At 44.6% G+C, this 27,968-nt stretch overlaps 2 protein-coding genes across 2 annotated transcripts; both read right to left on the bottom strand.

Annotated features, from left to right (window-relative positions):
* Nucleotides 1-10,852: 10,852 nt before the first annotated feature.
* On the bottom strand, nt 10,853-18,723 carry LOC128346662 (platelet glycoprotein IX-like). The gene is made up of 2 exons (XM_053300183.1): nt 18,427-18,723; nt 10,853-11,575 (listed from the first exon to the last, which is right to left on the bottom strand). Exon 2 carries the CDS (start codon nt 11,572-11,574, stop codon nt 10,939-10,941), a length of 636 nt encoding a protein of 211 aa, XP_053156158.1. The 5' UTR covers nt 11,575; nt 18,427-18,723; the 3' UTR covers nt 10,853-10,938.
* A 2,382-nt stretch (nt 18,724-21,105) lies between these two features.
* LOC128347352 (platelet glycoprotein IX-like) lies at nt 21,106-24,786 on the bottom strand. Its single transcript, XM_053301839.1, has 2 exons — nt 24,681-24,786; nt 21,106-21,969 (listed from the first exon to the last, which is right to left on the bottom strand). The coding sequence occupies exon 2, from the start codon at nt 21,959-21,961 to the stop codon at nt 21,338-21,340; it is 624 nt and encodes a 207-aa protein (XP_053157814.1). The 5' UTR covers nt 21,962-21,969; nt 24,681-24,786; the 3' UTR covers nt 21,106-21,337.
* Nucleotides 24,787-27,968: the final 3,182 nt, after the last annotated feature.

Genomic DNA, 27,968 nt, shown 5'->3' with positions numbered 1-27,968 from the left:
TAATTGGGATAGGCCCATAGTTGTCATGGCCGCTATGAACTCCTGAGCCGCACCAGACAAGCCAGTCCCAAAGTGGATATTGAAGTCCCCCAGCACCAAGAGCCTGCGGGACTCCAACACCAACTCCGCGACCAGCTCCATCAGCTCAGTTAGGGAGTCAGTTGGGCAGCGGGGTGAGCGGTACACCAACAGAATCCCCAATCTATCCCTAGTTCCCAGTCTCAGAAATACACACTCAATATAAGTCAATTGTCTCACAGGGGCCCTGGTAAGGGAGATAGTATTTTTATGGACCGCAGCCACTCCATCCCCCCACCCACTACCCCATACCTGCTTCAAAACAGAGTAACCTGGAGGGAGAAGCTGAGCCCACACTGGGCCACTCGCCTCCACAAACCAGGTCTCAGTTACACATGCCAGGTCAGCTCCCTCATCCATGATCAGATCATGGACAATTTCGGTCTTATTTTGAACCGACCTGGCATTACAAAGGAGCAAGGTCAGGCTCTGTGGGTAGCTGGTGCTGCTCCCCAAGGCCTGAGAGTTGTCAGAACAGTTGGAAGCAGAAATAGTTACTAAATTACTAATTTCTCTTCCCCTATAACGGCCAGCTGTTCTGCCAGCGCCAATTCTTCTATTCCCCACCACTACAGCAATAGCTGGCCCAAGGCTGCCAGGCGCACCCCCTGCATCATCCCCTTCAGGAGAGCCCAAACACATCTCATCAGCTTAGGCCTGGCACAACTCAGGGCAATAAAAACAGCACTTTGACCCAAAAATCCACACACCCACAGAACAACCGCCACCCAGCCCTCAGTCCCACCTCCAAAGGCCTGGCCCCAAAGGCCGGCCCCCTTTGGCAGCCGCCTACAGGCAGGCCGCCGGCCACGCCACCAGCGTGTCTTCAGCAATTTATGAGCCTCTAAAACTTCCCAGCAGCCCTTTCTGCCACAAAGGACCGCTGGCTGACACAGGTATTAATTGTCAGGCTTTCTGAAGGCAGCAGGCTGGCAGGCAGCTCCTCATCCGGGCAAGATGGAAAAGCAAACCCAGAGGGGCCCGATGTAAAGTCCAAGTGGGGGTGGGTGGGGAGGGATGACAGTCAGACCCTCAAACCTTCTCCTCCTGTAGATGAGCAGTTCAGATGAATGTCCACACCGGCACACAGGTGTGCCGGCACACTTGCATGCTCATGGCACCCCCCACTCCCATCCTATGTAGTCAGCCAGTGGAAGTAGTATGGCATTACCTGAACTGGCCCCAAAAGGAACCAGATTTCCTGCATCAACTGAGAAACGGTGGCTGACATATCTTGTATGGGCACACATAGAATGCTAGCCTGTTCATGCCAAATCTCCAGCCTCAGTCCCATTTCTAATACTCAGGGCCACCTCTGAGTTTAATCTTTCACATTTGTAATGTTCTTTATTCTGTCTTGAGGGTTTTTCATCTTCTACGCATAGACCCCTAGCAACTTAAATGAATGTTAGAATAATTTTGTTTTCTAGTTGCAGCCTTCTTCAAAAAGAGCTTCTGACCTTTCTGGGAAAGGGGCAGGTTCAGAAACGGTGTGCTTTCATTCCCACTAGTTCCAGTATAGAGCAGAACACTGCAGTGCACTGAGTACAGAACTCCCAAATGCCAATCCCTAGCACTCAGATTCAGAACAAGGGCACCCTTAGGAATGCAAGGACACATTTCTCAGTCTGAATAACTGAAAAATTGTGTCACCGTTTGACTCCATTAATGCTCCAAAGCGGTTATATTTGACAGAGAACTCTTAGCCTAATCAGACTGTGAAGAGAAATGCATGAGACCTGGCAATTTTTAGAACATGAGCTTTCCCTTCATTAATTTAAATTATATAGCCCTAGAGCTGGCGACTAAAACTTTTATCAGTTCTTACAGGCTTTTTCTCAATGGATGGGAGGCTTGCATTATCATGCTGAATACGAGCGTATGAAGTACTGTATCTCTGTTGTTGTGAGCCTTGGTGGTAGAAATGAATAATGATTTTAAATCCACTAATTCTATATGCTCATCCTGTTTAAAATGTTAAAGGTTTTAGACTGACTAACTGAAATGGCAAAACAAAATCAGCAGCAGATGGACATTTTCCCCATCTGTCTATTTAGATTTAGAACTTTCATTTCCAGATTGGTCAGCCTGGATTCTTTAACATTTAAAATAGGATGAGTACATAGGCCACCTTTGAACATGAAGCTGGGTCATGAACCTGCTGGGTCATGATCTAGGCCACACAAAGGCCCATTGCACATGCATGGTGGCCTCCAAAATGGCCACTGCGATGGGGGAAGGCCTGGAAAGGCCCAAAGAATGCCCAAACTGGAGGGACCCCATGGAGGGAATAACTACTTTACAAACAAAAACAAAACAAAAACACTCACAACCCCCGCAAACAAACAAACAAACCAGGGAGTTTCAATGAGGATGGACCGAATTGGCCTTGTCCAGTTTGGGTCCAGATTAGACTCAAACTGAACCAGGCCAGCCAGTTTTGGGCACACCCCTAATTGCAGTTTCCATACAAAACATTTTGACAGCTTCCATTCTAGGGAAGGGGAGGGGGCACATGCACAAGCAAACCTTTCATTAATAACAAGTGTCACTGCCCAGCAAATCATCCTTTATAAGGTGTTGTATGTGGAGTGTGGTTGGTCAGCAGGGCATTGATTTCCCTGGATGCCAGGACAGTGTTTGTATTATTAAGGTTCCAGTGGATGGTGCTGCTCCTGCCAACTGAATAGAGCGATCCCCTAAACACTGCACATATATGTATGTGTATCCAAGTGTTCAACCTTGCTTCCTCAGTCTGGAAGTGCCCCAGACTGTTGCAGTACCATATGCACCGGCAAAGGAAAGTCTGCCAACAATGCAAGAGCCTGAAATGTGGGTTGAAATATAGCCCCTGGAATTAAGTGGTTGTGTTCTAATTTTTGTACCAGTTTGTAGGGGAAGGGAGGCCCAGCCCCTTCCCCTGGGGTGCAAGCATGCAGTCTTGGCCATGAGAAGAACCATCCTGGGGTACACCTGGGATGATGGTTACAGAGACAGGCTCAAAAGCACTGTGTGATGACAACATGTGCAATAGAAGTACGTCATTTCTCCCAAGGACTGCTCTCTCATGAAAGCAACGGGCCAGAGACACACACATATGGGTCAGAGGACTGTTGCCACCTAGCCCAGTTGCTGGATCCATGCAAGTCCCGGAGAAGGGCACCCCTGCAACACCCTTCTCTGTTCTGGTGACTGCCATGAAGAAGCAGTCCAAGTGATCCCTCTTGCAGTCTGGTCTCCACATAACTCATATTAATGTTTTCCTTTTGCCCAGCACAGCCACCTGCCTTGGCAGGGATCACTGAAAACAGTGGGTGCCTTGCCCCGGGATGCTCTGTGGCAGCTGATCTAAATACGCTGCAAAATTGGTCCCAGCCCAGGGAGTTTGGATGTGGACTATGAGCCATCCGCATTACCAAACTCTGCCCACCTGGACCCGCCTGGACACATGGAGTGGGCTGGACTCCTTTTGAGTCTGGAAAGGCTGCATGGAGAGGGGAAGGCACAGAGTGCACGTTCTATTATTAATCAGAGATACCAGGAGACCCACATCAATGGGGCCATCTATAGTTGGATGGGCTATCTCATGAGAGTGCAGTTTCATGGAGTCTCTGGTCCTCCCCAGTGGACTGGCCCTGTCATGAGTGGGCTAATCCTTGGCTGGTAAGCCAACACAGGAACAGGAGTGTGTTGGGGCTTCCTGGATAGCTTGGCCCTGGTCTACCATTCTAAGAGCATCCTTTGTCACAGTGGACCAAACCCCAGAATCCTTTGTCTACCCTCATAAACAATGTTCCCTCCTAGGAAGTTGTCATGACCCCTTCCAGGAGTAACAGGAAACTAGTGCCCTTATCCATCCCCCTAATACCAGTAATTGTGCTTGTGCGAGACTGTATCTCTGTGGGGCCCTTGCAAGAGCAGTGGAGCAAGTGGTGTGAGGAATGGGTTTAAATGCCCTTTCCCTGTCAGGGGCCCCTCTGCCCACAAGCCAGAGGTGGAGAGATGGCAGTTAAATGTTTTTCTGTGGGATGATTCCCAGGCTCACAGATTAACCACAGGTTTGTCTACCTGCGGTGTCACACTATGTCTGAAGGCGGCCATAGAATTAGTGGGTTTAAGTAATTATTTATCAGAGTCTTCAACAATGAGCAGATTGCAAGACATTAAAGTTAGTTGCTGACTAAATAAATTTTCTTGAGGAAGTCTTAACTTGTCCTTTTAATTCTATCTATCTATCTATCTATCTATCTATCTATCTATCTATCTATCTATTTGATTTCTATACCACCCTTCCAAAAATGGCTTAGGGCGGTTAACACAGAGAAATAACAAATACATAAGATGGATAGATCCCTATCCCCAAAGGGCTCACAGTCTAAAAAGAAACATAAGATAGTTACCAGCAACAGTCACTGGAGGGTACTGTGCTGGGGGTGGATAGGGCCAGTTACTCCCCCCCTGCTAAATAAAGAGAATCACCATGTTAAAAGGTGCCTCTTTGCCAAGTTAGCAGGGAGATACCAGGGAATTTCTATAGGGCTTCCGCAAATAATTTTAGAGCCAGTGTAAATCACTTCACTACTATTTAATACAGGCTGGAGGGCACATAGTACAGCCACTTTGCTGAAGCGAAGTTGATCTAGATCTGGTCAATGCCAGGATGAGAGACAGCCTGGGCACCCCATGCACACTGTCTTGAGTTGTATGATGGAAGAAAGGCAAGATATTAGTAATAAATACTTACTAATTACAGAAGTGGGGGGTTGGCCAAGAGGCGGCAAATACATGTTAAGAGAAAGGAATAAAGAAAGAAATTAGACATGGCAGCATTTCTAACATCATGGTGCACAGCAGTGAGAGATACTCCTATTCACCATCACAATGCAGGTCCTACCCAAAAGGAACAGCCTGTATGAACTAACTAATAATTTACTAGTAGCCAGCTCCAGAGCTATATAACAGAGGCAGGAAAATGTATCTCTGGTACCTTCTGCCAGAAGTGGCTGCTGCATGTGGGACCAGCCATATTGGTCACCCTTTAACTTATTTCTGATCAAATATCTGGTCCAGCAGCAGTGTTCCCTCTAAAAGGGATTCCCAGATGTTGTTGACTGTGACGCCCATAATCCCCAAGCAAAAGCCACTGCAGATGGAGATTCTGGGAGTTGTAGCTAACAACATTTGGGAATCCCTGCTAGAGGGAACACTGTCCAGCAATAAAATCCTTTGCTTCCTCCTAGGGCCTTTCTAATCTTATAACAATTCAGGCATACATCAGCACTTTGCTCCTGAAGGGCTTATTTATGTTACAAAATGCTGTTCACGCAAATAGTTGTGTAAGAGCAAGGGCTATTTAAGGAACACAGGCAATGCGGTGATAGATAGCTTCTGAGGCATTCAGTTAAATCTACTTCTAGCAGATTGAATCGAGAAATAAAAGAAGAATCCCTAGAAAACAGGATTAAAATGGCTCTGCCTTTAAGGTATCAGAGAATTGCCTTAACCTGTAATAAACCCATTAGGAAAAAAATGTCTCAAAGTGCAAATCTTTCCCAGAAGTTTCCTGGGAAAATTCGCTGGCACATGGAGCAGCCTAGTGTGGTCAGTTTTTAATGGAACAGACAATGTCAGATGTGATAGCAATAAGATATTGCTCTGGGGCAGAAGTTCTCAGGTTTCATTCTTCTAAGCCTCTGTAGGTCAAGAAGATTAAACTGTATAGTGAGGGGAAGATTGTGTTGGAGGTAGGACCCTGGCAGCATCAGCTCTCACCTGCAATGTCTCATAGTGACCACTGGGTGTGTGTTAGGGTCATGGATAAAAGTGCTGGATTTCTCCCCTGTTTGTTCTTCCAATGTCAGTCTCCATTTTTTGGTCTCTCCAGAGATGGCTGTTTGTTTAGTCTCTCTCCCCCTTTTCAGCCTTAAGCTCAGCTTTCCCATCCTTTTGTAACTTCTAAATAAATCCTTCTTGTTCTTCAAACTTAAAGAACTGTCTCCAGCCTTCTTGCTTGGCTGGATTTTCCCCAAACTGGTTTTGCTCTGCTTCTTTTGGGACTGAACTGCCATTCTTCCCCTATAGAGTGCAACTTTATGCCAGATGATCAATTTTTGAATGAGAAGCAACAGTGGCTCATATGTTGTGCAGCCATCAGCTCGGCTGACATCTTACGGAGCAGAATAATTTTTGCTGTGCAATCCACAGGCCAGGAACATCTTTCAGGATGGCAAGAAGCACTAACAGAGGCAGGGGAGTCAGCAAAAACCACTCTGCCCTCACCCTGCATACACTCTGCTACTCAACAAGACATTAGCTGAGCTCGGAGCAGGCCTACTATTCAGGGATGCACCTGGAGGTACAGGAGAACCTCAATATTTGCAGGGGTTCTGTTCCAGGCTGCAGCTGTGGATATGGAAACCATGAATACCAAGTAACTGAATCCTATGGGATTGCGGGGGTTAGGTTCCTGGTCGGCCAAAATCGGCCGAAAATGGCAGAAAATCAGCCGAAAAAGGCTGAAGATAGGATTAATTTCTCAGGGGAGGAGCTTCTTACCATGCTTTGCTGCTCCCCCTGAGTTGGGCTGTGCCCCCAATTGAGTGAACATTGGCCCAAAACTGGTGTCCCCTCTATTTATTTATTTATTTATTTACAAGGATGGGAGCCATTTTGTGGATCCATAGAAGAAAATGGTGACCGGAAATGACCTCCACGGTCATTTCCGGCCACCTCCAACCTGCGGATATGTAAGGTTGGCATGTTGTCCCCCTTTTTTCAGCATATGCTGACGTTGGGTGTCTTTTCCCCAACCGTGGATACGCAAATCCGCAGATGTGGAATCTGCACATTGAGAGGTCCAACTGTATTGGTTGCCTGCTGCAATGCTTTTTATTTTGTTGTTGTTGCAGATAAAACATCTGGTATTTGGGCTGACCTAGATCCTACAATTGTTGTGGAGTCTATTGTGGGAGTGTCCAGTAACTCTTCTTGTTTGGTTAGGTAGGATCCATTTCAGTTTGAGGATGTGGACAAGCTGCTTGGAGCTGTGTGGCCTACCACCTGTTCTTTCAATCCCTGCCCAACGTGGCTTATATTATCTAGCCCCTGCTGGATAATATAAGCCCTGCTAATAAATAATATAAATAATATAAGCCCTGCTAAGAGGTGATTAGAGATGGCTGGTGAACACTATACATGCTTTTCTGAAGAAAGATAGGATGCCATAAGGTGGCAATTATTAGACCACTCCTTTAAAAGCCTACATTGGACCCCTTGGGGATAGTCTGGACTCTAACATGACATGATTGGGCAAAGTGATTGAGAAGGTGGTGGCTTCCCAGCTCCAGGCAATCTTGGAGGAAACAGTTTTTGTAGACCAGGGTGGTCAAACTGCCAGGCCACAGGTCCTGCTTGCTAATGGGGGTTTCCCCAAAACTCTTATGGGGGTATTGGGGAAAGGTTAAAAATTGTTAAAAATTGCCTGCTTGCCAATTTCTTTTGTGGGTTGAGTGGTAGCTAGGACCATGCCCCACTATCCAACCCACTTTGGTGTCCCTAGGATCTACCTATGGGGAACAATTGGGTGTTTCAAGTTTCTCCATTCTTCCTTATAGCCAAAACACTTGAAACACTTTGAGTTTGTTTCATTGAAACAACCAGGGTTTACTGCCCTTTCGACAAAATGTTTTGGCCATCTGCGTTTTGTTAAGAGCTTGATTGAAACAAATTGTCCCATTATGTCTATTGTTCTATTGTCACTTGTCCCATTATGATCACTAAAGCCTGAAATTGACGTACATGTGATGACTGAATGAGTGGGCCCTTCAGATTGTATTTTAAGTCTAAGATTTGTAGCTAAGATTTGTAGCTAAGATCCAATCAAGAAACAATGGAAAATCCTAGAAGCACTTGTGTTGTCACTAGTATGCACATATCTTCATGGATGGACTGACTTCAGTGTACTTAGCATTGGCTTGTAAAATAGAATATACATTTAAAAGTCAAATGATCTTGTTCAAGTAGAAGGTCCTTCCATCCAATGTAAAATAATGAGTTCCGGTGATGCAGAATGTTATTGCACCGGTGTGGCTACACCATGCAATTTTTTTCACTAGTCAGATGGGGGCAGAATGGTTGAGTTGTGATGCTTGCTGACCATAACTACATGCATGTCAACAGAACCTAGAATTGTTATTTCTAGCATCACTGAAATGTCCTCATTGTAGAATGTGAGCAATATCATTTAAGAGCGGTTGTTGCTTTTGGGGGGCAAAACTTCTCATGAAGATTCTCTACTATATGTTAGCAGCTGAGATACATGGACATTGTCTGAAATGCTGCCACTTTCTTTTGGCCTCCTATGTTACAGAATACTTCTGAGGTCTGTTCTTATACCAAACAAGTAAGACTGTCTTACCTGTTCACAAGTACTAAGATTTCTTCTCTAAAAGCAGAGGGTGGGGAAGAGAGTGTAATATTTTCAAGTGAATATTCACCGGCTTTCTTGGAAATGTACTCTTTGTTATTATTAACTGTGTTAATAATAACTTATTATTATTAATAGTTAGTATACTATTCAAACAATAGTATATTCTCCTCCTGTTTATCCCTGCTTCCAATCTTCTCTCCATGCTGTACTCAAGAGAGACAGCAGCTTTACCGTCTACATATCCAGATTATAAACCCTATGGGGCAGGGAACACAGTCTCCAGGACCTGAGAAGGAAACAAACCACAAGCTGCATTTGGGGTGTGAAAAAACAAGATGAAATTGTTTATATTGCTGTTTGCTGTCTTGAACCATATCCTGCCTGGGGTAGGGGGAGGCACTAGAAGCATGTTTCTTCTGCCCCACAAATCTAAAGCATCCTTCACAAGAGGCATCATGTCCCAGCTATCAGCCCCACCTTTTGTGTGTGTGTGTGTGTGTGTGTGTGTGTGTGTGTGTGTGCAACATTTTGCACAGTTTACCTGCTCTGGATTCTGCTTTTTGCTAATGCTAGAAAGTGGTAAAGTAGTAGGAGCTGTCTTGCCCTCTCTCTTTGAATTTCTGTAGTGCTTTTTAATGTAGTTTGCAATCATTTTCTCATTTATCTCCACCACAATCCTGTGACATAATTTGATTGATAGCATAACTGACCATGGCCAGCTCACTAATGAGACCAACTAAAGCAGCTGCCTCAGGCAATGGATCAATGGAGAAGGCAGATTGCCCTTTGGTTGCTCCTCCACCTCTGGCTGCCTTGGGCAATCTGCCATCCCAGACCTCAGCTGCAGGAGGTGGCATATGTGCTGATCAGCACTAACACCATCACCACTCTTCTGCTCTCCTGGCTCTAGATTTTGAAGAGCCATGAGAAGGGAGTGAAAGAGGAAGTGTGAAGGAGAGTCCTCCACATTTCATGTTCAACATCATTGGTGCGTAATCACCCATGTTACCCTGCAGAGAATGTTAGCCCGTGTAAACAATATATCTTGTTGGAAAAGCCAGTTTCCAGAGTTCCACAACACACCAGTGTGAACAAGAAAAAGAAATGAGGGCATGGCCATGCACATTACTAAGTGGGACTATGCAAGTAGTATATCTGTCTCCATTCTTCCATTGAGTTCTACGGCACAAAGCCAATGGTCTGCAATCTGAGACATAACTGAGAGAAGACAAAACCTCACCCCAGGCTCTGGTATTTAGTATGTATGTATGTATGTATGTATGTATGTATGTATGCAATTATTTATTGAATTTATATACCGCATAGTATAAAAATCTCAAGGTGGTGTACAGAATTAAAAGAATATATAATAATAATCTAATATTATTACCTGTAAATGCTTTCCTTTCAGTAAAGTAAATAAATGACTGCCATTCACTTCTAGGAGCCATCTTATTTATTATTTCTTTGTGTAAACCGCCCTGAGCCATTTTTGGAAGGGCGGTATAGAAATCAAATTAATAATAATAATAATAATAATAATAATAATAATAATAGGAGAGAGAGAAATGTGCTGTGTGAGGTCCTCTTAACCCTAGCACTGAATGGAGTAGCCCCCATTTGGAGAGCTCTAACAAGGAAATGATTTTCCCTGTAAAATGCAAGCCTTTCATTAGCACCATCCGTAATGAGTACCCAAAATGTTGGGGGCAATATGCTAAAATCATTGTAAACCGCTTAGAGAGCTCCGGCTATAGAGCGGTATATAAATGTAAGTGCTATTGCTATGATGGGCATTTAGCGAAGTATTTAAACAGGCATCTGTTGTTGTGATACCTCAGAGAAGGGTTTTTATTAGCACTTTTAACATGCTTGTGAAAGATATGAGAACAAATAAACTGGAATATTTAAAAAAATCTAATCATAGATTTAGATTATAGGCTGTAGTGAAGCAAAAGGGAAATTTCATATGTCCAAGGAAAGCATAACCCGTGACCCAAGACTTGCTATCCTGGGAAGCAATTTGAAATAAATAAATGACCCAATATCCCCCTCATGGAGTTAAAAGACCTGCTGAATAAATGCAACTTGTAGACTCTGGCTGACTAGCGTTGCTTCTGGGTCCACCAACATGATCATGACCACAACCAGGAAACAACCCAGATCTACCAAAGCCAAGAGGTCCCATCTTTTGATTCACTGAGGTACCACTATAATTGCATGTCTAATTTCCAGACAGTGCTGGTCTTTCAGAGTTGACCCTTGCATATTATGGTTTTTGTTCAATGAGCATACTCTTGAAGAATTCCTGTTCTAGAAGAAAAAAGTCAATAATATCCATTATTTACAGTTTATTATTTCACTTTTAATGATAAACAGAAGTAATTTGCTTGACCTTTCTTCCTGCTCAGCAGTCTCATGCACAGTAGTCACTAGCATGATGAATTGCTCGGTAGTCTTCCTATCCTTCTTTTCAACTGATTAGAAGTTGAAGGTAATATGGTAGGGATCTCCACGCTGTTGTGGCAGACTTCCAATTTAAATGTAGTTCTTTTAACAACCAAGATAATCCAGATCATAAGAATAAGCATGAGCAGAAGAAGAATGGAGAGAAACACTTCACTGAGGAAGAAATCATAACATCTTCTAGGAGAGAAGCAAGAAGCGAATTCATTCCTTGTTAGCTCAGAGATCTTTTTTTTGTGAAGTGAAGGGGGAGTGAAGCACTCAGTGCTGCTGATCAGCATGCTGCCTATTTGGTCTTCCAACCAGTTTTTTAAGTACAGAATTCCACAGTCACAATGCCAGGGGTTTCGAGATAAATTGATGATGTTCAGCATCTGAAGATTATCCAGTGCTCCTGCTGGTATTGTTTCCAGCTTGTTGTACTGAAGGTAAAGTTCTTGTGTTGAACTGGGTAGTGGTGGAAGTGTCTTCAGTCCTTTGAAGCTACAGTCCACTTTTAGTGGTTTTCGATCTGGAGGAGAGCACGTACAATGGTGGGGACAGGAACTTGCAAAAGCAGTTTCAAGGAACAGAAGCATGAGTAAACCTTGACATGTAACCATCCTGAAAATTGAAATGGCATTAAAACATCAAACTAAACCATTCATTCTTAGTGAAGCAAAAGCATGACCGGCTATATGCATTGATAAGATGTACAGACAGCCATCCTCACCCCCTGCTCCCACAGCTGTCATGGTGATAATGAAGTTTTGAGATAGTGCAGCCTCAGCATGGATAGTCCTCCAGAACTACCATCTGTCACTCTTCCTTTTTGCCCATAATTAGATGGTTGTTGAATGTGTCTGTTTTATTTTGCAACACTTTTAAATTTTGCTGTTACGTACGTATGTATGTATGTATGTATGTACATAAGTATATTTAAATACATTAAAATAAATGTATTTATTTGTTTTTATTAGTTGCATTTTTCTGCGCTTTATTGTCTAACATTGTTAGCTGCCTTGTATCACTTTGAAGAAGGTGGGCTATATAAATTCTTAAAAGCAAAAAGTCAATCATGTTACAGATCATGGATACAAATTTGATGGTATCATGAAAAGAATTGATGGGAAGCAGTAAAACTTGTAATCGCAACTGCTACCATCAGTTGCCTGTTAAAGTGAATTGATTTCTGTTTGCAGCCCTTGTGCTGCTTATTGCCCTTGTATGTAAACTCCATATATATTCAAATTATGAACCTTTAGTTAGAAAAGTTTGATATCCACTCAAATTTCTTGACAGCACACTGTTGTATCATTGAACACTAACCTCTGAATGGATAAGCACAGATTTTTCCAAATGTGTGATTTGGTCCAAAAAATCTTTTTTTTTGGGGGGGGGGGACAAAACAGGTTTCAGGGACTTTGTAGCTCAGAGGTGGCAAACCTAATGCCTTCTGTAAGCAATTAATAAAGTTATATATTTCTTACATTTCTGATATAAGGGTCATCAGGAATGGATCTTACACATTCAAATAGGGGTGTACAATTTGAATTTTTGGTGTTTCAATTCGGAACCAAATCAAAACACCTCCAATTCATTTTTGGGTCTGAATCTGACCCATCTGAATCAACCCAGATTCGATTCAGATCCAAATTAATTTGAATCCAAATCTGAATCAATTTGGATCAAGAAAATGGGTCCCAGGGCCAAAAGAGTAGTGTGGTGTGGTAGTGCCTAATGAGTGGAGGCTACCACCCAAATTGCAGAGGGATTGGGCAAAGGGCTGGTTTTTGGTGAATTTTTGAAGTTTTAGCATCTTTGGGGCAGATTTGGGGCATAAAGTGGGATCTGGGGTGGAAGAGTGGGGTGGGGTGGTAGCACCTAATGGGTGGAGGCTATCACCCAAATTGCAGAGGGATTGGGCAAAGGGCTGATTTTTGGTGAATTGTTGAAGTGTACACGTCTTTAAGGTTTCCCCCCATAAGGTATAATGGAGGTGTATCACTTCACTTTGAGGGGAAAGGGGTGGCCTAGAGTGGTATGGGGTTGGTGGTAGTGCCCAAGGGGGACAAGGAAACTACCAGAATTTTTTCAAAGGATTTGGGCAGAGGGCTGATTTTTGGTGATTTGTTGAAGTTTATATGTCTTTAAGGTTTTTCCTCATAAGGTATAATGGAGGGTTTAGCAGCCCCATAACTGCACTTGGGGTGGTGGTGGTGCTGGGGTGGCCCAGAGCAATTGGTGGTGTAGTGCACATAGGGTGCCAACCACCCCCATGAGTATCTAACAGGGTTCTGTTGTTTCTGAGGTGTTCTGAGTGTAGATTCTTTGGTAGCAAATGAGATTTTCAATACAAACCATAAATCCACTCTCATTTGCTACCAAAGAATCTACACCACACACTACATGAGGGCTTAGGACACTAAGGAGGGCCAACTGAGAAGACCTCACAGGATGGGTTACAACAGGCTGAGAGAGGTGATCCTGGAGATATAGAGGTGCTAAGCCCATAAGGTGAGAACCTTAGGTGAGAACTAGCACTTTAAATTGGACCCGGAAGCAAATAGGCAACCAGTGCAGCGACTGTAAAAGATGGCTGTAAAAATCTACAGCCATCTATGAGGAGGCGGGCCGCTGCATTCTAGACTAGTTTAAGCTTCCATATTTTTTTCAAAGGCAACTCTAGGTAAAGCAAATTACAGTAATACAAGCGAGAGGTAACATAGCCATGAGTAACTGTTGCCAGGGCCTGCCGGTTGGGAAAAGGCAGTAATTGGCAAACAAACCGAAGCTGGGCAAAGGCATCCCTGGCCACGGTCTCCATCTGCTGTTCCAGCAGGAGCATCAAGTCCAGAAGGACCCCCAGGTCATGAATTATGCTGAACATATGGGAGGGCAGCAGGTGTGAACCCACTCTGCACTCATGAGATCTGCGAAATCTTTGAGAATACAATCAACGTGGTGGTAGCAGGAGTGAATCTTGAGTTCTTGTTCCCTACAGCCTGCTCCCCACAGCATACATTGGAACTATTCACACAATTAGCAAGAATTGGGCTAGGAGAGCCTAGCCCGATTTTTGCTAATTGTAAGAACCGCCGGGCTCGGCTGCGAGCCCGGTGGTTCTTGAGTGGCTAACTCACTCAAGTAGCCCACCCCTTAGCCCGGGTTTGCGGAGCAAGCGCTCTGCAAACCTGGGCTATTGGATCGTGAGTAGCCATGGAGCGGCTCCACACCGTGGCTACTCACAAGGAGACCCCCAGAGGGGAGGTGAAAAGCTGCCTCCTGGCTCTGGTTAGGGTCTCACCAGCATGCCCTGTGCACTCGTGCAGGGCACGCTGGAGCTTCCTAAGCCTCCGCCGGCTCAGTCATGGAGCTGGCAATCGTGTGGGCAGCCAATCCAGCCGCCCAGGGCTCCCTGCCCAATCATCTGCGGGGAGAGTGGGCTTAGTTTTGGAAAAAGCGGGTCTCACGGACCGTGAGACCCGCCTCATTGAGTATGTATTGTTCAAACTGGCTGTGTACGTGGGATCTCCCTGGCCCTAGCCATTCTCCCATTTCAGTCTATGAATGGAATTATGGAGAGTGTAGCCCTACTCAGACATTAGCCTGCTCTCCCCACAGACAATCCAAAGGCAGCCCTGGGCAGCCGGATCAGCCGCCCACACAACTGCCAGCTCCGTCACAGAGCCGGGGGGGTGCAGGGATCGGCGGCTGCGTGGCCCCCAGAAGTTCCAGGATGCCCCGTGTGGGTGTGAGGGGCATCCTGGAGAGACCTCGAGCCTGGGAGGTCTAATCATGTGTCGCCGCACGCCACAGCAACGCACGAGCAAAAATATGAGGTTAATGGAGCTCTTGCTCCATTAAACCCATCTAAGGGGAGGGGTATTTATGGAGGCTAGCTGCTGGGAGCTGTGTGGCTCCCGTTGCAGCACACGATCACCCAAAAGTGGACTAGGCTCCCTTAGTCTGCTTTTGGGCGATCGTGAGAATAGCCTCCCTGTCTACAGATGAATGGGTTATAGTACAGTTTGAATTTCCAAAATGTGTCATATACAGATTTAAGCACAAATCCAATAAAGCCTGCAAAAATGTCCCATGGACTAACTTCTGAACTAATCAAACTGAACTAATCACACACTAGATGTGATTTACCATGAGGACATAACACTCTAGGGAGGGAGAGGATCCTATTAGGGATGTGCAAAAAATTTCGGGCACAGAACGATCTGTGCCCGAAACGAACAATTTCGGGTGATTCGGGGCCGAACCGAATCACCCCCGATGTCCCCCGAATTTTTTCGGACACGAGCCGAATCACCCGAATTTCGGGCAAAAAAAATTCGGGTGATTTGGTTCATGGTTGATTTTTGGCGATTTTTTTAAGTTTTAGTGACTTTGGGGCAGTTTGGGGGCATATCATGGGATCTGGGCAAAAGAAGTGGGGTGGGGTGGTAGTGCCTAATGGGTGCAGGCTACCACCCCAATTTCAGGGGGATTGGGCAAAGGGCTGATTTTTGGTAAATTTCTGAAAATTTCATGTCTTTGGGGCAGATTGGGGCATATTGGGGCAGAAAGTGGGGCCTGGGGCAGAATAGTGGGGTGGGGTGGTAGTGCCTAATGGGTGCAGGCTACCACCCCAATTTCAGGGGGTTTGGACAAAGGGGTGATTTTTTGAGAATTTTTGAAGTTTTAGTGACTTTGGGGCAGTTTGGGGGCAGAAAGTGGATCTGCCCCAAAAGAGTGGGGTGGGGTGGTAGTGCCTCATGGGTGGAGGCTACCACACCAATTTCAGGGGGATTGGGCAGAGGGCTGATTTTTTGAGAATTTTTGAAGTTTGGGTGTCTTTGGGGCAGATTGGGGGCAGAAAGTGGATCTGCCCCAAAGGAGTGGGGTGGGCTGCTAGATAGTGTCTAATGGGTGGAGGCTACCACCCATCCCCAATTTAAGAGTGATTGGGCAGGGGGTGAATTTTGGTGAATTTATTTTTATGAGGTTTGTCTTCATAAGGTGAAGTGTGCTAAATTGATTACTTCCTCATATTATTCATAGTAAAGGAAAGTGTGAAAAAGTGAAAGTGGGGTCATGAGAGTTGTTTAATTGAAAAAAATCTCATTTGCTATGATAGAATGAGAATTCACACCTCAGAAGTTTTTTCTGAGGTGTGAATTCTCATTCTATCATAGCAAATGAGATTTTTTTCAATTAAACAACTCTCATGATCCCACTTTCACTTTTTCACACTTTCCTTTACTATGAATAATATGACGAAGTAATCACTTTAGCACACTTCACCTTATGAAGACAAACCTCATACAAATAAATTCACCATAATTCACCCCTCTGCCCAATCACTCTTAAATTGGGGATGGGTGGTAGCCTCCAGCCATCAGGCACTATCTACCAGCCCACCCCACTCCTTTGGGGCAGATCCACTTTCTGCCCCCAATCTGCCCCAAAGACACCCAAACTTCAAAAATTCTCAAAAAATCAGCCCTCTGCCCAATCCCCCTGAAATTGGTGTGGTAGCCTCCACCCATTAGGCACTACCACCCCACCCCACTCTTTTGGGGCAGATCAACTTTCTGCCCCCAAACTGCCCCAAAGTCACCAAAACTTCAAAAATTCTCAAAAAATCACCCCTTTGTCCAAACCCCCTGAAATTGGGGTGGTAGCCTGCACCCATTAGGCACTACCACCCCACCCCACTATTCTGCCCCAGCCCCCACTTTCTGCCCCAATATGCCCCAATCTGCCCCAAAGACATGAAATTTTCAGAAATTTACCAAAAATCAGCCCTTTGCCCAATCCCCCTGAAATTGGGGTGGTAGCCTGCACTCATTAGGCGCTACCACCCCACCCCACTCCTTTTGCCCAGATCCCATGCTATGCCCCCGAACTGCCCCAAAGTCACTAAAACTTTAAAAATTCACAAAAAATCAGGACTTTGCCCAATCCCCCCGAAATTGGGGTGGTAGACTCTACCCATTGGGCACTACCACCCCACCCCAAAATTTTGCCCCTGGGCCCCTTTTTACCCCCCGAATCGATTCGGATTCGGATTCGGGTTAAATCCGAATCCGAACCGAATCAAGGGTGATTCGGGTGACCCAGATTCGGGCACAAAACAGAACGGGGGTGATTCGGCTCGGGTCCGAGCCGAATCACCCAAAAATCCGAATTGCACACCCCTAGATCCTATGGCTGGCACAGCCTCCCCCATCCCAGAAGAAATCGGCTTGCTGCTTTGTTCAACTGATGTTCCCCTCCATATGGTTTCAACAGGAAATCAGTGATGCTCTGTTGTTCTTCTTGTAATGGCTATGTTGGTGAAATATCTTGTTCACAGGTCTTTGCACACAGAGAATATCTATGTGCTCTACCTCGAAACAGTGATTGGGGGCAGAAAGTAAAGTGCTTTTGGGTTCAGGTCTCCCCCTAGGCCCAAGAGGTGGACACAACCCTGCTTTCCTGTCCCATGTTTCTCCTGCTAGAGAATCTTTGTTTTTTCCTCATTACTACAACAGATATTGATTGTTCCTAATACTGGGGCAGGTAAGTGTCAGAGAGGAGGTTTCAGCTCCCTTAAAGACTTTGAACACCTTGGATACTCCCCTTCATTTTTCATGTATTTTCACTACTTTATGAAATAGCGAATCCTTCTGTGTTCTCCAAACAAAACGAGAGGGTTATTAGTCTCAAATAAGTGGTAAAACCTTGTGGTGCATGAAATTTATAGAACAAACCTTTCAGAAGTCCTAATTATGTGTCATATATTGAATGAAAACATTAAAACATATTAATACTATTAATGTTAAATTATTTCCTGTGTTATGATGTATGGAAACTCTAAACCTGTTAATTGTGTAAAAAAAAAAAAAGGCAGAAGGGCAATCAGCTTCTTCCCCCCAACCCCCAATTTTTTAAAACAGAAGTTGCTTTGATCCCAGCAAAATGAAAGTGCAGTAGCATTTTAATTGTCAGTTACCAAAATCCATTTCGTTTTAGAAGTAGCTTAAAAAATAAGTAGCAATATTTGGTTTGAAAAATAATTTCTTATTATCCTGTACTATATTATACAAAGCTGTTAATTTTGTTAAAGTTAACAACAAATTGAAGAATGATGGAAAAATGTTACCAGTGTGTCTTAAAGCAAACTTTGCTACCATGGTAGCAAAGTTTGTTTTGCAGGGAAATTCTTTCCCTGCAAAAGAATTTTTTTCCTGTTTCTTCTTGAAAGGTAACAGCGCATTCATCTAAACAAACAAACAAACAAACACACACACACACACACATTTATTTTTGCGTTGTTAGCTTTCAAGAAGAAACAGGAAAAAAATTCTTTTGCAGGTAGCAGAGTTTGTTTTAAGACACACGGGTAACATTTTCCATCATTCTTCAATTTGTTGTTAACTTTAACAACATTAATGGCACACACACACACATATACATATATATACACACATACCACTTACCTCAGGTTCCAAACACATTAGGAAAGTGACCAGTTCACAGCTTTGCATTATTTTTTTGTTTTTGTAGTATTTATTTTGCTTTTCTTTGATTTTCAGCACATTTCACTGTGCTTTCTTCAGTACATGAAAAGATAGATTCATTCAGCAGACTTCCTGGAGGTCTTTCACAAACCCTTTGAGAAGCATTTCCTGAATTTTAGGTGGGTGCCATACTAATTTCTTTTCTCTGTGGAATGCGACAAGAAATGTAATCAACAGCGGACTGCATGCAGCTCAATTGGATTGGCTGAGTGGGAAGTGGACTAGAGCTCCTGAAAGAAGTGGCTCGATGAGATAAGCTGGTAAGGCTTTCTACATCCTCTGCCTAAGTTTTCTGCCAGATAAAGACATGCTGGCTGGGCTTGATAAGCAAAATTCTGTTTATAGAAGATCTTCACTGACTGTTCTTCACTGCTGTTCTTTACTGACTCTTATAAGGCTTTCGTATGTCCCAAACCAATGCGTGCACAGTCTCCATTGTAGAACATATACGGCTTTGGACTTCCAAAAACCATGAAATATAGAAGCTTTCTCATCTATTTTGGAGCTTGGCCAATGTATGTTGAAATGAACCCGATGAAGACAGTGGTTGACTGCCATCCTAGCACTGCACTGGTGCTGCACATCCACACTATCTTGCTGCACATCCACACTGGGATCCGACCTTGCTGTTGCATGAGAGGAGGGGGTGATTTTATCTCACCTTCCCTCTGAAGTCCACTCTGCTTCCTGAAAAGATGTTCCAGAGGGCTGTGCAATCCTCAGGGACAGTTTTTTGGAAGGCATCATGAGCATCAGAGGAAAGGGGAGATCAGCAAAAATGACACTCCCCCACCCCTTGTATGATAGTGCAGCATTCGTGTGGATTACAGCAGTGCAGTACTAGTCTGGATGGCAGCCAATCTGTTTGTCGGGATGCCGTATTACCTGGTCGCCCTGTGGAGGCTGGGGAAGGGCATGGCATCCCTCCTCTGAGGCTTTCGTTCCCTTTAGGGGGCAGTGGGGATTTGAAGGGCCCAGGCTGGTCGGATCCCAGTGGGGTTGAGAGGGCAAGGCAGGGATTGCTGCAGGAAACAACTCTAGGGAGACAGCTAAGTTGAGTGTGGCAGGAAATAGGAAGCAAGGTCAGGAAGGAGGCGGGGCTAGAAGTCGGCTTGAAGCCCTGTCAGCTCTGCACTGAGGTATTTAAAGACAAGGCAGCTGATGATGAGGGGCTGCTTCTGAGTATGGGAGCCAGGAGTTCTCCAGGAGAGGGAACTGGCTGAATGCAGCAAGCCAGGAGGACTCCTCAGGTGACAAGCTAACCTCCTGAGGCTGACCTTTTTGGGGTTGCTCCAGTCATTCTGGAGTTTAAGAAGGACTAGGAGCCCACCTCGTCCCCTGGGGGTCTGACAGTGTCTTAACAATTAGCACTTTTACTTAGATTTTTCTCTCTATTTTATCTATTTAAAGATCTTGAAATGCTAACCTTGGCACTTCAAATTAAACTCAGGGGAAAAAACAAGTAGAAAGTGTATCTGGCAGGAATTGATGGAATAGCTACAGAAATATGGCAGACAACCAAAGAAGAATCAGTCAAGGCTCTAACTAAACTATGCCAGCAAATTTGGAGAATGACACAGTGACCAATAAGGATGTGCAAAGCAGTTCGGAACCAAACTGGTTCGACATTGAACTGGTTTGGTTCAATGGTTCAATATCAAGCCGAAACCTCCTCTCCATATTTGGATCGATAATGAGCTGAACCCCCCGACCTTTGTGTGTGGGTCTAAATTAATTTAAAAAAATTAACTTACCCCCTTCAGGGGGGGTGCAGCCTCAGCCACAAGGGGGGTGTCTCCAGAGGCCCCCCCTCCCCCTGCCGGCCTCCATTACAACCACAAATCACCCGGTTCTGGCAATCTGAGCAATTTGGGGCTGTAATGCAGACTGGTGGGTGGAGACCCATGGCTGCAGCACCACCCCCTTGAGGGGGTAAGTTAATTTTTTTTAAAAAAAATTGTTATAAATTTTGCAGGAACCCCCCCCCCCCCACGCACACACCCCAAACCGAACCAGGGGGGTTCAAGTGGGTGCAAAACTGTTGCATCTCAGATATTTTTCATGAGAACTGCACAAGATTTGGAAGGGTGGTGACACTTGTCACCTAGAGGATGTCTGCAAATGTTCAGGAAGATTGGAGAGGCAGTGTCAACATTATGACCAATAGGGTGTTCAGAGCTTATAATGGAATGTTGAAACAATTCCTCAACTTAATCATACTGGCACAACCATGCTAGTATAATTATTATATTATTATATTTACATACAGTATGCCTGCTGAATTCCTAATCTCGATCATTTTGAGGTCAAAGTGTGAGCCCTGAATCCAATTTAATTTTCTGTTAACTTTAACTCTATTTCATGTTAAAGGCTGTGTTTTGACAATTCTTAAATCAAGGTTTCTATATTATCAGTTTTATTAGTTCTCTTTGGGAATGGTTGAGTGCCACAGCAATTAGCAGAAGCTGCAGTGCATGGGACGTGTTTTTTAGCACATTAGCACATGTAATACATTAGCACATGTAAGTAAATGTAATGTAGTATTATATTAGCACATGTAATACTTTGCTACACAACCATTTACACAGTCAACAGAACTTGATTATCATTGCTTTTATTCCAGTTATAGAGGTAGTTATTACCCTTTTGGAAAACATTAAAATAGCAATCCTACAAAAGTATGCATAAAACAACAAAATACAACTGGGACTATTTCTTTACCACAAGAGACATTTAGCTATGGCTGTGTGTGTCTCACTTGTGCCAGTACAACCTCTTAAACAGATGATCTTGGTATTCTTACTAAAGAGCTCTTAATCACTGTAGCTTCTCATTCTGACTTTTCACGTTCCAGGTCATGAGTCTGCAGCAGTGGGATTTCAGAAGAATGTTGCTTTTGGGAAACTTGGTAGACTAATTTTCTGGAGTATCGCAGGATGCAAGACATTGCAATTAAGACACAGATTGCCATAATGATCAGAACAATGTCCCTCCAAATGAAATCAAGGCATTTGTTTGGAAGAGGTCTCCTACATCCTTCCAGCTCATTCCCACTCAGTTGGCTCAAGGCTCTCATCTTTACAAAAGCTGGTGTTGTGCATATAACACTGGCAAGGGAAGTCATGTGGGAATCTTCCAGCCAGTACTTGAGATATAAAATAGAGCAGTCACAGTGCCAAGGATTGTTGGACAAATCTACTTCCTTCAGGTAGTGCAACATGTCCAGTGTGCCAGGCAGGACAGTGGTCAAACTGTTGTTTTGCAGGTAAAGAATTCTGGTGGTACTGGGCAGGGCAGGCATTTCCTTCAACCCCAAAGAATTGCAGTCTACCTTCCAGCCCCACAGATCTTCCAAAAACTCACAGATGCAGGGAGAACAGGGCCAGGCTTGGGCTGTGCTGAACAGCACTACCATGACCAGCCCTTCAACAGTGAAGAGCTTGACTTTGTTCATGCTTGTAGCTGTGGGGCAAGAATATACAGAACATAATGCAAAAGTAGAATGCAAACTTCTACCCATTTCATTCTATCAGTGCAGCAGAAACAGAGGAATTTCCCGGAAACATGCCGTCTCCTTTGTACAAATTGAACCTGAACAATATTGCATTGAACATCTTTGGATGTTACAAAGATGAGTTACAGAGAAGTAGGAAAAAAAACAGATGTGCACATGACTCACATCTGTTTTTGCTTTTACATCTGCTTGTATGTAATATACTCATTACATATGTAATATAACATATCATTGGTACATTACACTACATTACATGTAATATACCCTTGGGTGCCCTAAAGGCCAAACTACACATTACATTAAAAAGCTAGCTGGTCATGTGTGTGTGTTTGCTGAAGTTAAATAGCATTCATGGTGGGGTCCAGAACTGACACAGAGTGCTTGAGGAAAGAGATATTTAACCTTTTCTTGCCACACCACAGTCCCGATGAACATTGCACCCGAAGGTTGCTATTAGCCCCAGCAGGGAAGCTTCCACTGGAGCTAATTCAGGATAAGGATACCCCAATATGGGATATACTTCCTAAATCTCAATAACCAGCAGCCAACAGTGCAAGGAGTGAGCCTGGGGCGGGGGCACATAATATATTTTATTTTATTTTATTTTATTTTATTTTATTTTATTTTATTTTATTTTATTTATTTATTTATTTATTTATTTATTTATTTATTTATTTATTTATTTATTAAATTTGTACACTACCCCAAACTTTCATCTCATAGCCTACATGTAAGCCAAGAAAAATGCCGTGCACCGCACACAAGCTCACAGCTGCTGCTGGGAGGGCTCCAAGGAAAGCAAGAACCCACCTGCCTTCCCTGGCAGACATTCAGCGACCATCTGTGCCTTTGCCGTGCTGTGCGCTCACACAAGCAGCAGCATGGGGAAGGCTGAAGCTGGGAGCAGGAGGACTTCCCTTCCCTCCCACATTTCAGGGTCTGCTTGCCACAAGCACATCAGCTTCTTGCATTAGAGCAGCCGCCGCTGTGCTTGGTGTGGCAGCTCTCCCCCCACCCCCCAGCTCGCTGCCGGAAATGGCGGTGGGCCGAGGGGAAGCCTTTTAACATGGTGGGGATTGTTCTTAGGATTGCCTGGTGAGGTTAAACAAACCTCAGATTTGTTTAACCTTGGCTAAAGGCCAGAGTTAAAAGTTGGGTTGGGTGGGAGGACAGTGGCAGGGTCAGGCTCAGTCTTGGTGCTGCACACAAGCAGCCTAACCCAGGCTGGGCTGCTGTAGCCTGGGTTAGGCTTCTTGTGTGAATAGGCTTAAAGTGTGTAATTTAAAGTGGAGGTCACTTCAAACAAGAAACCCACTGAAAATTCAAGAGGTGACCCAATTTAGTGACTGTGAGCCCCTAGAGCTAATTCTCAGGCACCCTTTTGGTTGTTTGAAGGGTCCAGAAAAGTCTCCAGTTCATCTAGCTGATGCCCCTGCAAAGCAACACAAGTCTGACATATACACCAGTTGCAAGTTGTGGGAGGCCAAATTTATGGTCATTTGCCATGTGTCACAGCCTAGAGTTCTCGGGGAAAACCTAAGAAAAGCCTTACTGGAGCTCCATCCTATTTACTATAGTGGACAACCACATGCCTCTGGGAAGCCTACAAACAGGACATGAAGGCCATAGCCCTTTCTCACATTGATCTTTCCTACCAAATGATACTCAGTGGCATTCTGCCTCTGGACATAGAGATGCTACTCTTCCTCACCCCACCCTGGAGACGCCAGGACTGAACCTGGGATCCTCTCATGTACAAGATGTGCCCTGTCACTTAACTATGGCTCATCCCCAATTTATGATAGATCCTTTTGGTCAGATAAGGAGGCAGGCAAATGTTAGAAGCAATGGTTGCCTGTTTAGGTTATTAATAGAAGGGAGTTCCTTTTGTGTGTAGATTCTGGTACAGGCAAACAGGGGCTTTAAACACACAGTACAGTGCCTCATTAAGAGGCTAAAGTGAATCAGCCCTGTTATGACAAATCCCACAGTCCAGTGAATGGTTCAACAGGTTTTAGACTAATGGTCAATCCCTGTTCAGAATATTGATTTTTGAAGAAACCAAGTATGGGGTGGCCCATAAAAGATAGCACTTTCATTACAAAAATTTGGCCAGATTAGATGGCCACCAGCTTTAAAAGGGGCTTAGAAAAATTCATGGAGAACAGGTCTATCAGTGGTTACTAGTCTGGTGGCTGTGGGTCACCTCCAGCCTCAGAGGCATGATACCTCTCAATACCAGTTGCAGGGGAGCAATAGCAAGACAGAGGGCATGCATATACCTCTTGCCTATGGGCTCCCCAGAGGCTTCTGGTGGGCCACTGTGTGAAACAGGATGCTAGACTAGATAGGGCTTGGGCCTGATCCAACAGGGCTGTTCTCATGTTCTTATGTTATGTTCTTATGTAGTGATTCAATTCAAGGATATCACCTCACAACCTAATCTAGCAGAAGCTGGTAACTTCTTCAAATATCTAACTTGACCAAAGATAAAAGTCTAATGAGATCAAAACAAATTTCCACTTGCCTATAAGAAAGATAAACAAATACTACCTTGCATGGATCTCAGGGTATCTTGTGCTATCTTATTTAATAAGATAGCACAATTAACTTGTTTTATAGAATAGCAAACAAAAGACTGGTGAAATATATCTCTTACCTTTTTTTTCTTTTTCTTTTTAAGGAAAAAAGGAGCTGGTTTCTTCCAATTGAAGTTTTTAGACTTCTACTTGCAGCTAGGGACCAAGTACAAGAACTTGTTTCTGAACTTCAGGAAGGAAATGAATTTATAAAGAACTCACCACAGAAGTCACGCCTTCTTCATTATTTGATTGCAAATGCATAGTACTAATTGTTCTTTTGTTTTCTTTGTTTTAAAATTGGTTTCATAAGGAAGGATAGAAATATTTGTGAAGCTATTTTATTTTCTCTTTATAAGGAAGAAAAATGATTTAGAAAGATGAATGTTTTATTTCTCACCCCTGGACTATGTACTTTTTCAGCAACAGTTAAAAAAATAATAATCTTGAAGTATGCTACTCGGTTTAGATTTAGCAGCAGCAGCAGCAGCAGCAGCAGAAGCTAGTGGGAAATATAATTCAGAGCCAGATTATACCGAAAGGCCATCTAGCCTTTGCTAAGGAAGGATTCTCCTTATCGAATCCATCTAACAGTTTCCTGTGTGCAGAGAGCAGAGGAAAATGAGGTTTCATAATGCCATAGGCATTACCAAGATACACTTGAAGGGTCCCATCCTAGAAAGGGAAAGTTACAAGACTCAGAGGTTATTAACACGTGCATGCAAAACCGGGCCAGTTTCTGTTTCTGGGATTGGGCCAATCCTGGTGACACTATGGAGGCAAACCCGCCTATGTCGCCTCCCTTTAAAACAAGTTTAAGGGAGCGAGCACTCATTTTAATGATCATCTGTCAGCTCTGGCTAGCAGACTTGGGGAAGGGGGGATCCCCAAAATGCACTGCACACTTGGTGCATTATTGGAGCACTCGCATGGTGCATTATTGGAGCTCCGGGGCGTGGGGCGACACGGGGCGATGTGTCCCAGCACCCCGACCCTCAGAGCTGCTGGCAGCAGCCAGTTATTTTCTGGGCAGGTGATCCACCCACCCAGGGGAGGTGGAATGATCATCTGTGGGAGGCAAGCTCTTCAGGGCTTCCTCCCTGCAAATCCTGTAGCCCTTTCTCACTGCTCACGAGAAAGGGCTCTCAGACAAGTATCTCTGACAGTCACTCATATTGAGTTAACTGTCAAAGCTAGTGATGCTTCCATTTAAGTTAATCTGATCCTGCATAGTTTATAAGATCTTCTATGTTTGTGACTGCTATCAGTCACAGTTTGAAAGACAATGACCTGTCCTCACAATAATATCAGGGTGGGCTAGAGGGGAGGCATTCTCAAACCCCATGCCTTGCAGATGACCCAAGCCCCCTGTTGGGTTTACTTACCCAACCTCCACATGATCAGGCTGCTGTGCACTCTGGGAGGAAAGAAAACCTGAGCTGGTTCCTCCAGCATCCCATAATGCACCATGCGAGCAGCGGAGAGGCAGCCCTCAGTACATCAACAGGGCTCCTCTCCCTGGTCTCACAAGCATCACAACTTTATGACAATCATGGCCACCGGCCACCTGGAAGCATTTTAAAAGCTAGCTGCCATGGCACAGACAACCAGAAGATGAGATAGGACAGATTCTGTGTTCCTCCTATCATATTTTTAGCCTTGGTAGCAGATCTGGGCCACCCAGGCTCAGAGCTGCTGGGCTGGGAGTACTCCCGATGTCCAGAGATGCCTGAGTTAACACCCTCCTACCCAGGAATCGCTGGTCATGACAACAATCCTATAATTGGGCTAGATGGGCCAATGGTCTAACTCAGTATAAAGCAATGTCGTAGAATTTGTTTGTTTGTTTAGTAAATAGGATAGTGTCTACACACCAAGAAGAGAGATTCTCTCTTTTCTTCACTGGGCCTTCCCTGGGGTACACATCTAATAGTGACATGGTAGAGGGTTCTCTTTGACAGTAATAGGGAATCTGGCAGGTTAGTCCAGGTCCAAAGAAAAAGCAACCAAACAAGTACAAAGTAGAGTACAAAGAAAAGCAACCATGTCCTTTCCCCTTCTACCTTGCTACTGCTACCCTCAAATACAAAGTCATCTTATGTTTGTTTAACTAAGACTTTATTCCAGGAACAGCTTCATTTTATCCTTCTCCTTTCCCTCCATTTTCTTTCTGACTCCACCCAAGACACTCTCTACTACAGGATCCCCTCTGGGACAAATTTCTAATCAACAAAACATAAAAGGACTACTAGATAGAATGCAACAGGTAGCAACTCATAAACTGACTAAGGCTGCAAGAAAAATAATTCCTGCACGAAATATGTAGCTTCTTTGACATTCCCCCCTCCTTGCTGAAGCCAGGTGTAAAGGACCTTCCCAAGACTTTTAGACTCTTTTTTTCCTACTAGAAGGGCAAGAGTGAGTAGTGAGCAGCCTGATGACTGTACATGGAGCTAGGGGGTGCATGGAACACATTTTGCGTTCCATTCTGAGCTCAGAATGGAACATAAAATGTGTGAAGCATTCCTTTGGAACAACCAGTCTGACCCCTGTTCCGACCACCATTTTGGAATCCAAAATACGAGCTTGGAACAGGATCCCCTTTTAAAGGAACACTCAAAATGGCCGATTTCGAGGCGGAATGTTCTGACCTTGGAATGTTCTGCACCTCCCTCCGTGGAGCTAGGAGTTGGAGCATGCTTCTGGGCCACCCAGTCCAGCTCCCTGCTTGATGCAGAAAATCCAGAACTAGAGCATCCCCAACAAATGGTTGTCCAGGCCCTGTGGGACATATTTAGGGGCTGCCACTGCTTAGATTCATGGCCAGACTAGATGTGATATGTGAATTTCATGATTGGCACTCCCAATCAGGGAAGTAGGAAGGTTAGAGGTGGCCCTCTCTCCTGCCGCTGCCTTCACACCCCACCCCACCCACACTTCACGCTCCTACCCCTGGGAGAGGGTGATGAGTGGCACTTCTGTGTAGCAATGCTGGCCATGCCCCTCAGAAGTACATAGACACAGGGGGCATGGCCGGTATCAGAATATTCCCATTGCCCTCTCCCAGTGAGCAAGCAGTTCCTTTTCCAGTTGCAAGCAAGTGGGTCAAAGGAAGTATCAGCTGGGAGAAGGGCATGCCCCAATGCCAGCCATGCTCCCTGCATTGATGTGCTTTGGACACTGGCTCAACGGGCATGGCTGGCATAGCAACACAGAAGCACCATCTGTTATCCCAGTTGGTGAGTGGTTCATTCACTGGCTGGATGCCTGGGGGGCTGGGGGTGGCAAGCCCCCCCCCCCCAGGGCAGGACAGGCAGCCCCTGGACACCAATGGCACAGGGACATTTGTCCTGTCCAGTTCAAGGGTG

Source organism: Hemicordylus capensis, chromosome 2, assembly GCF_027244095.1.
Source record: "Hemicordylus capensis ecotype Gifberg chromosome 2, rHemCap1.1.pri, whole genome shotgun sequence".
NCBI lineage: Eukaryota > Metazoa > Chordata > Lepidosauria > Squamata > Cordylidae > Hemicordylus > Hemicordylus capensis.
Note: the sequence above shows the minus strand (reverse complement) of the source record. Positions and strands in the feature narration are given on the sequence as shown.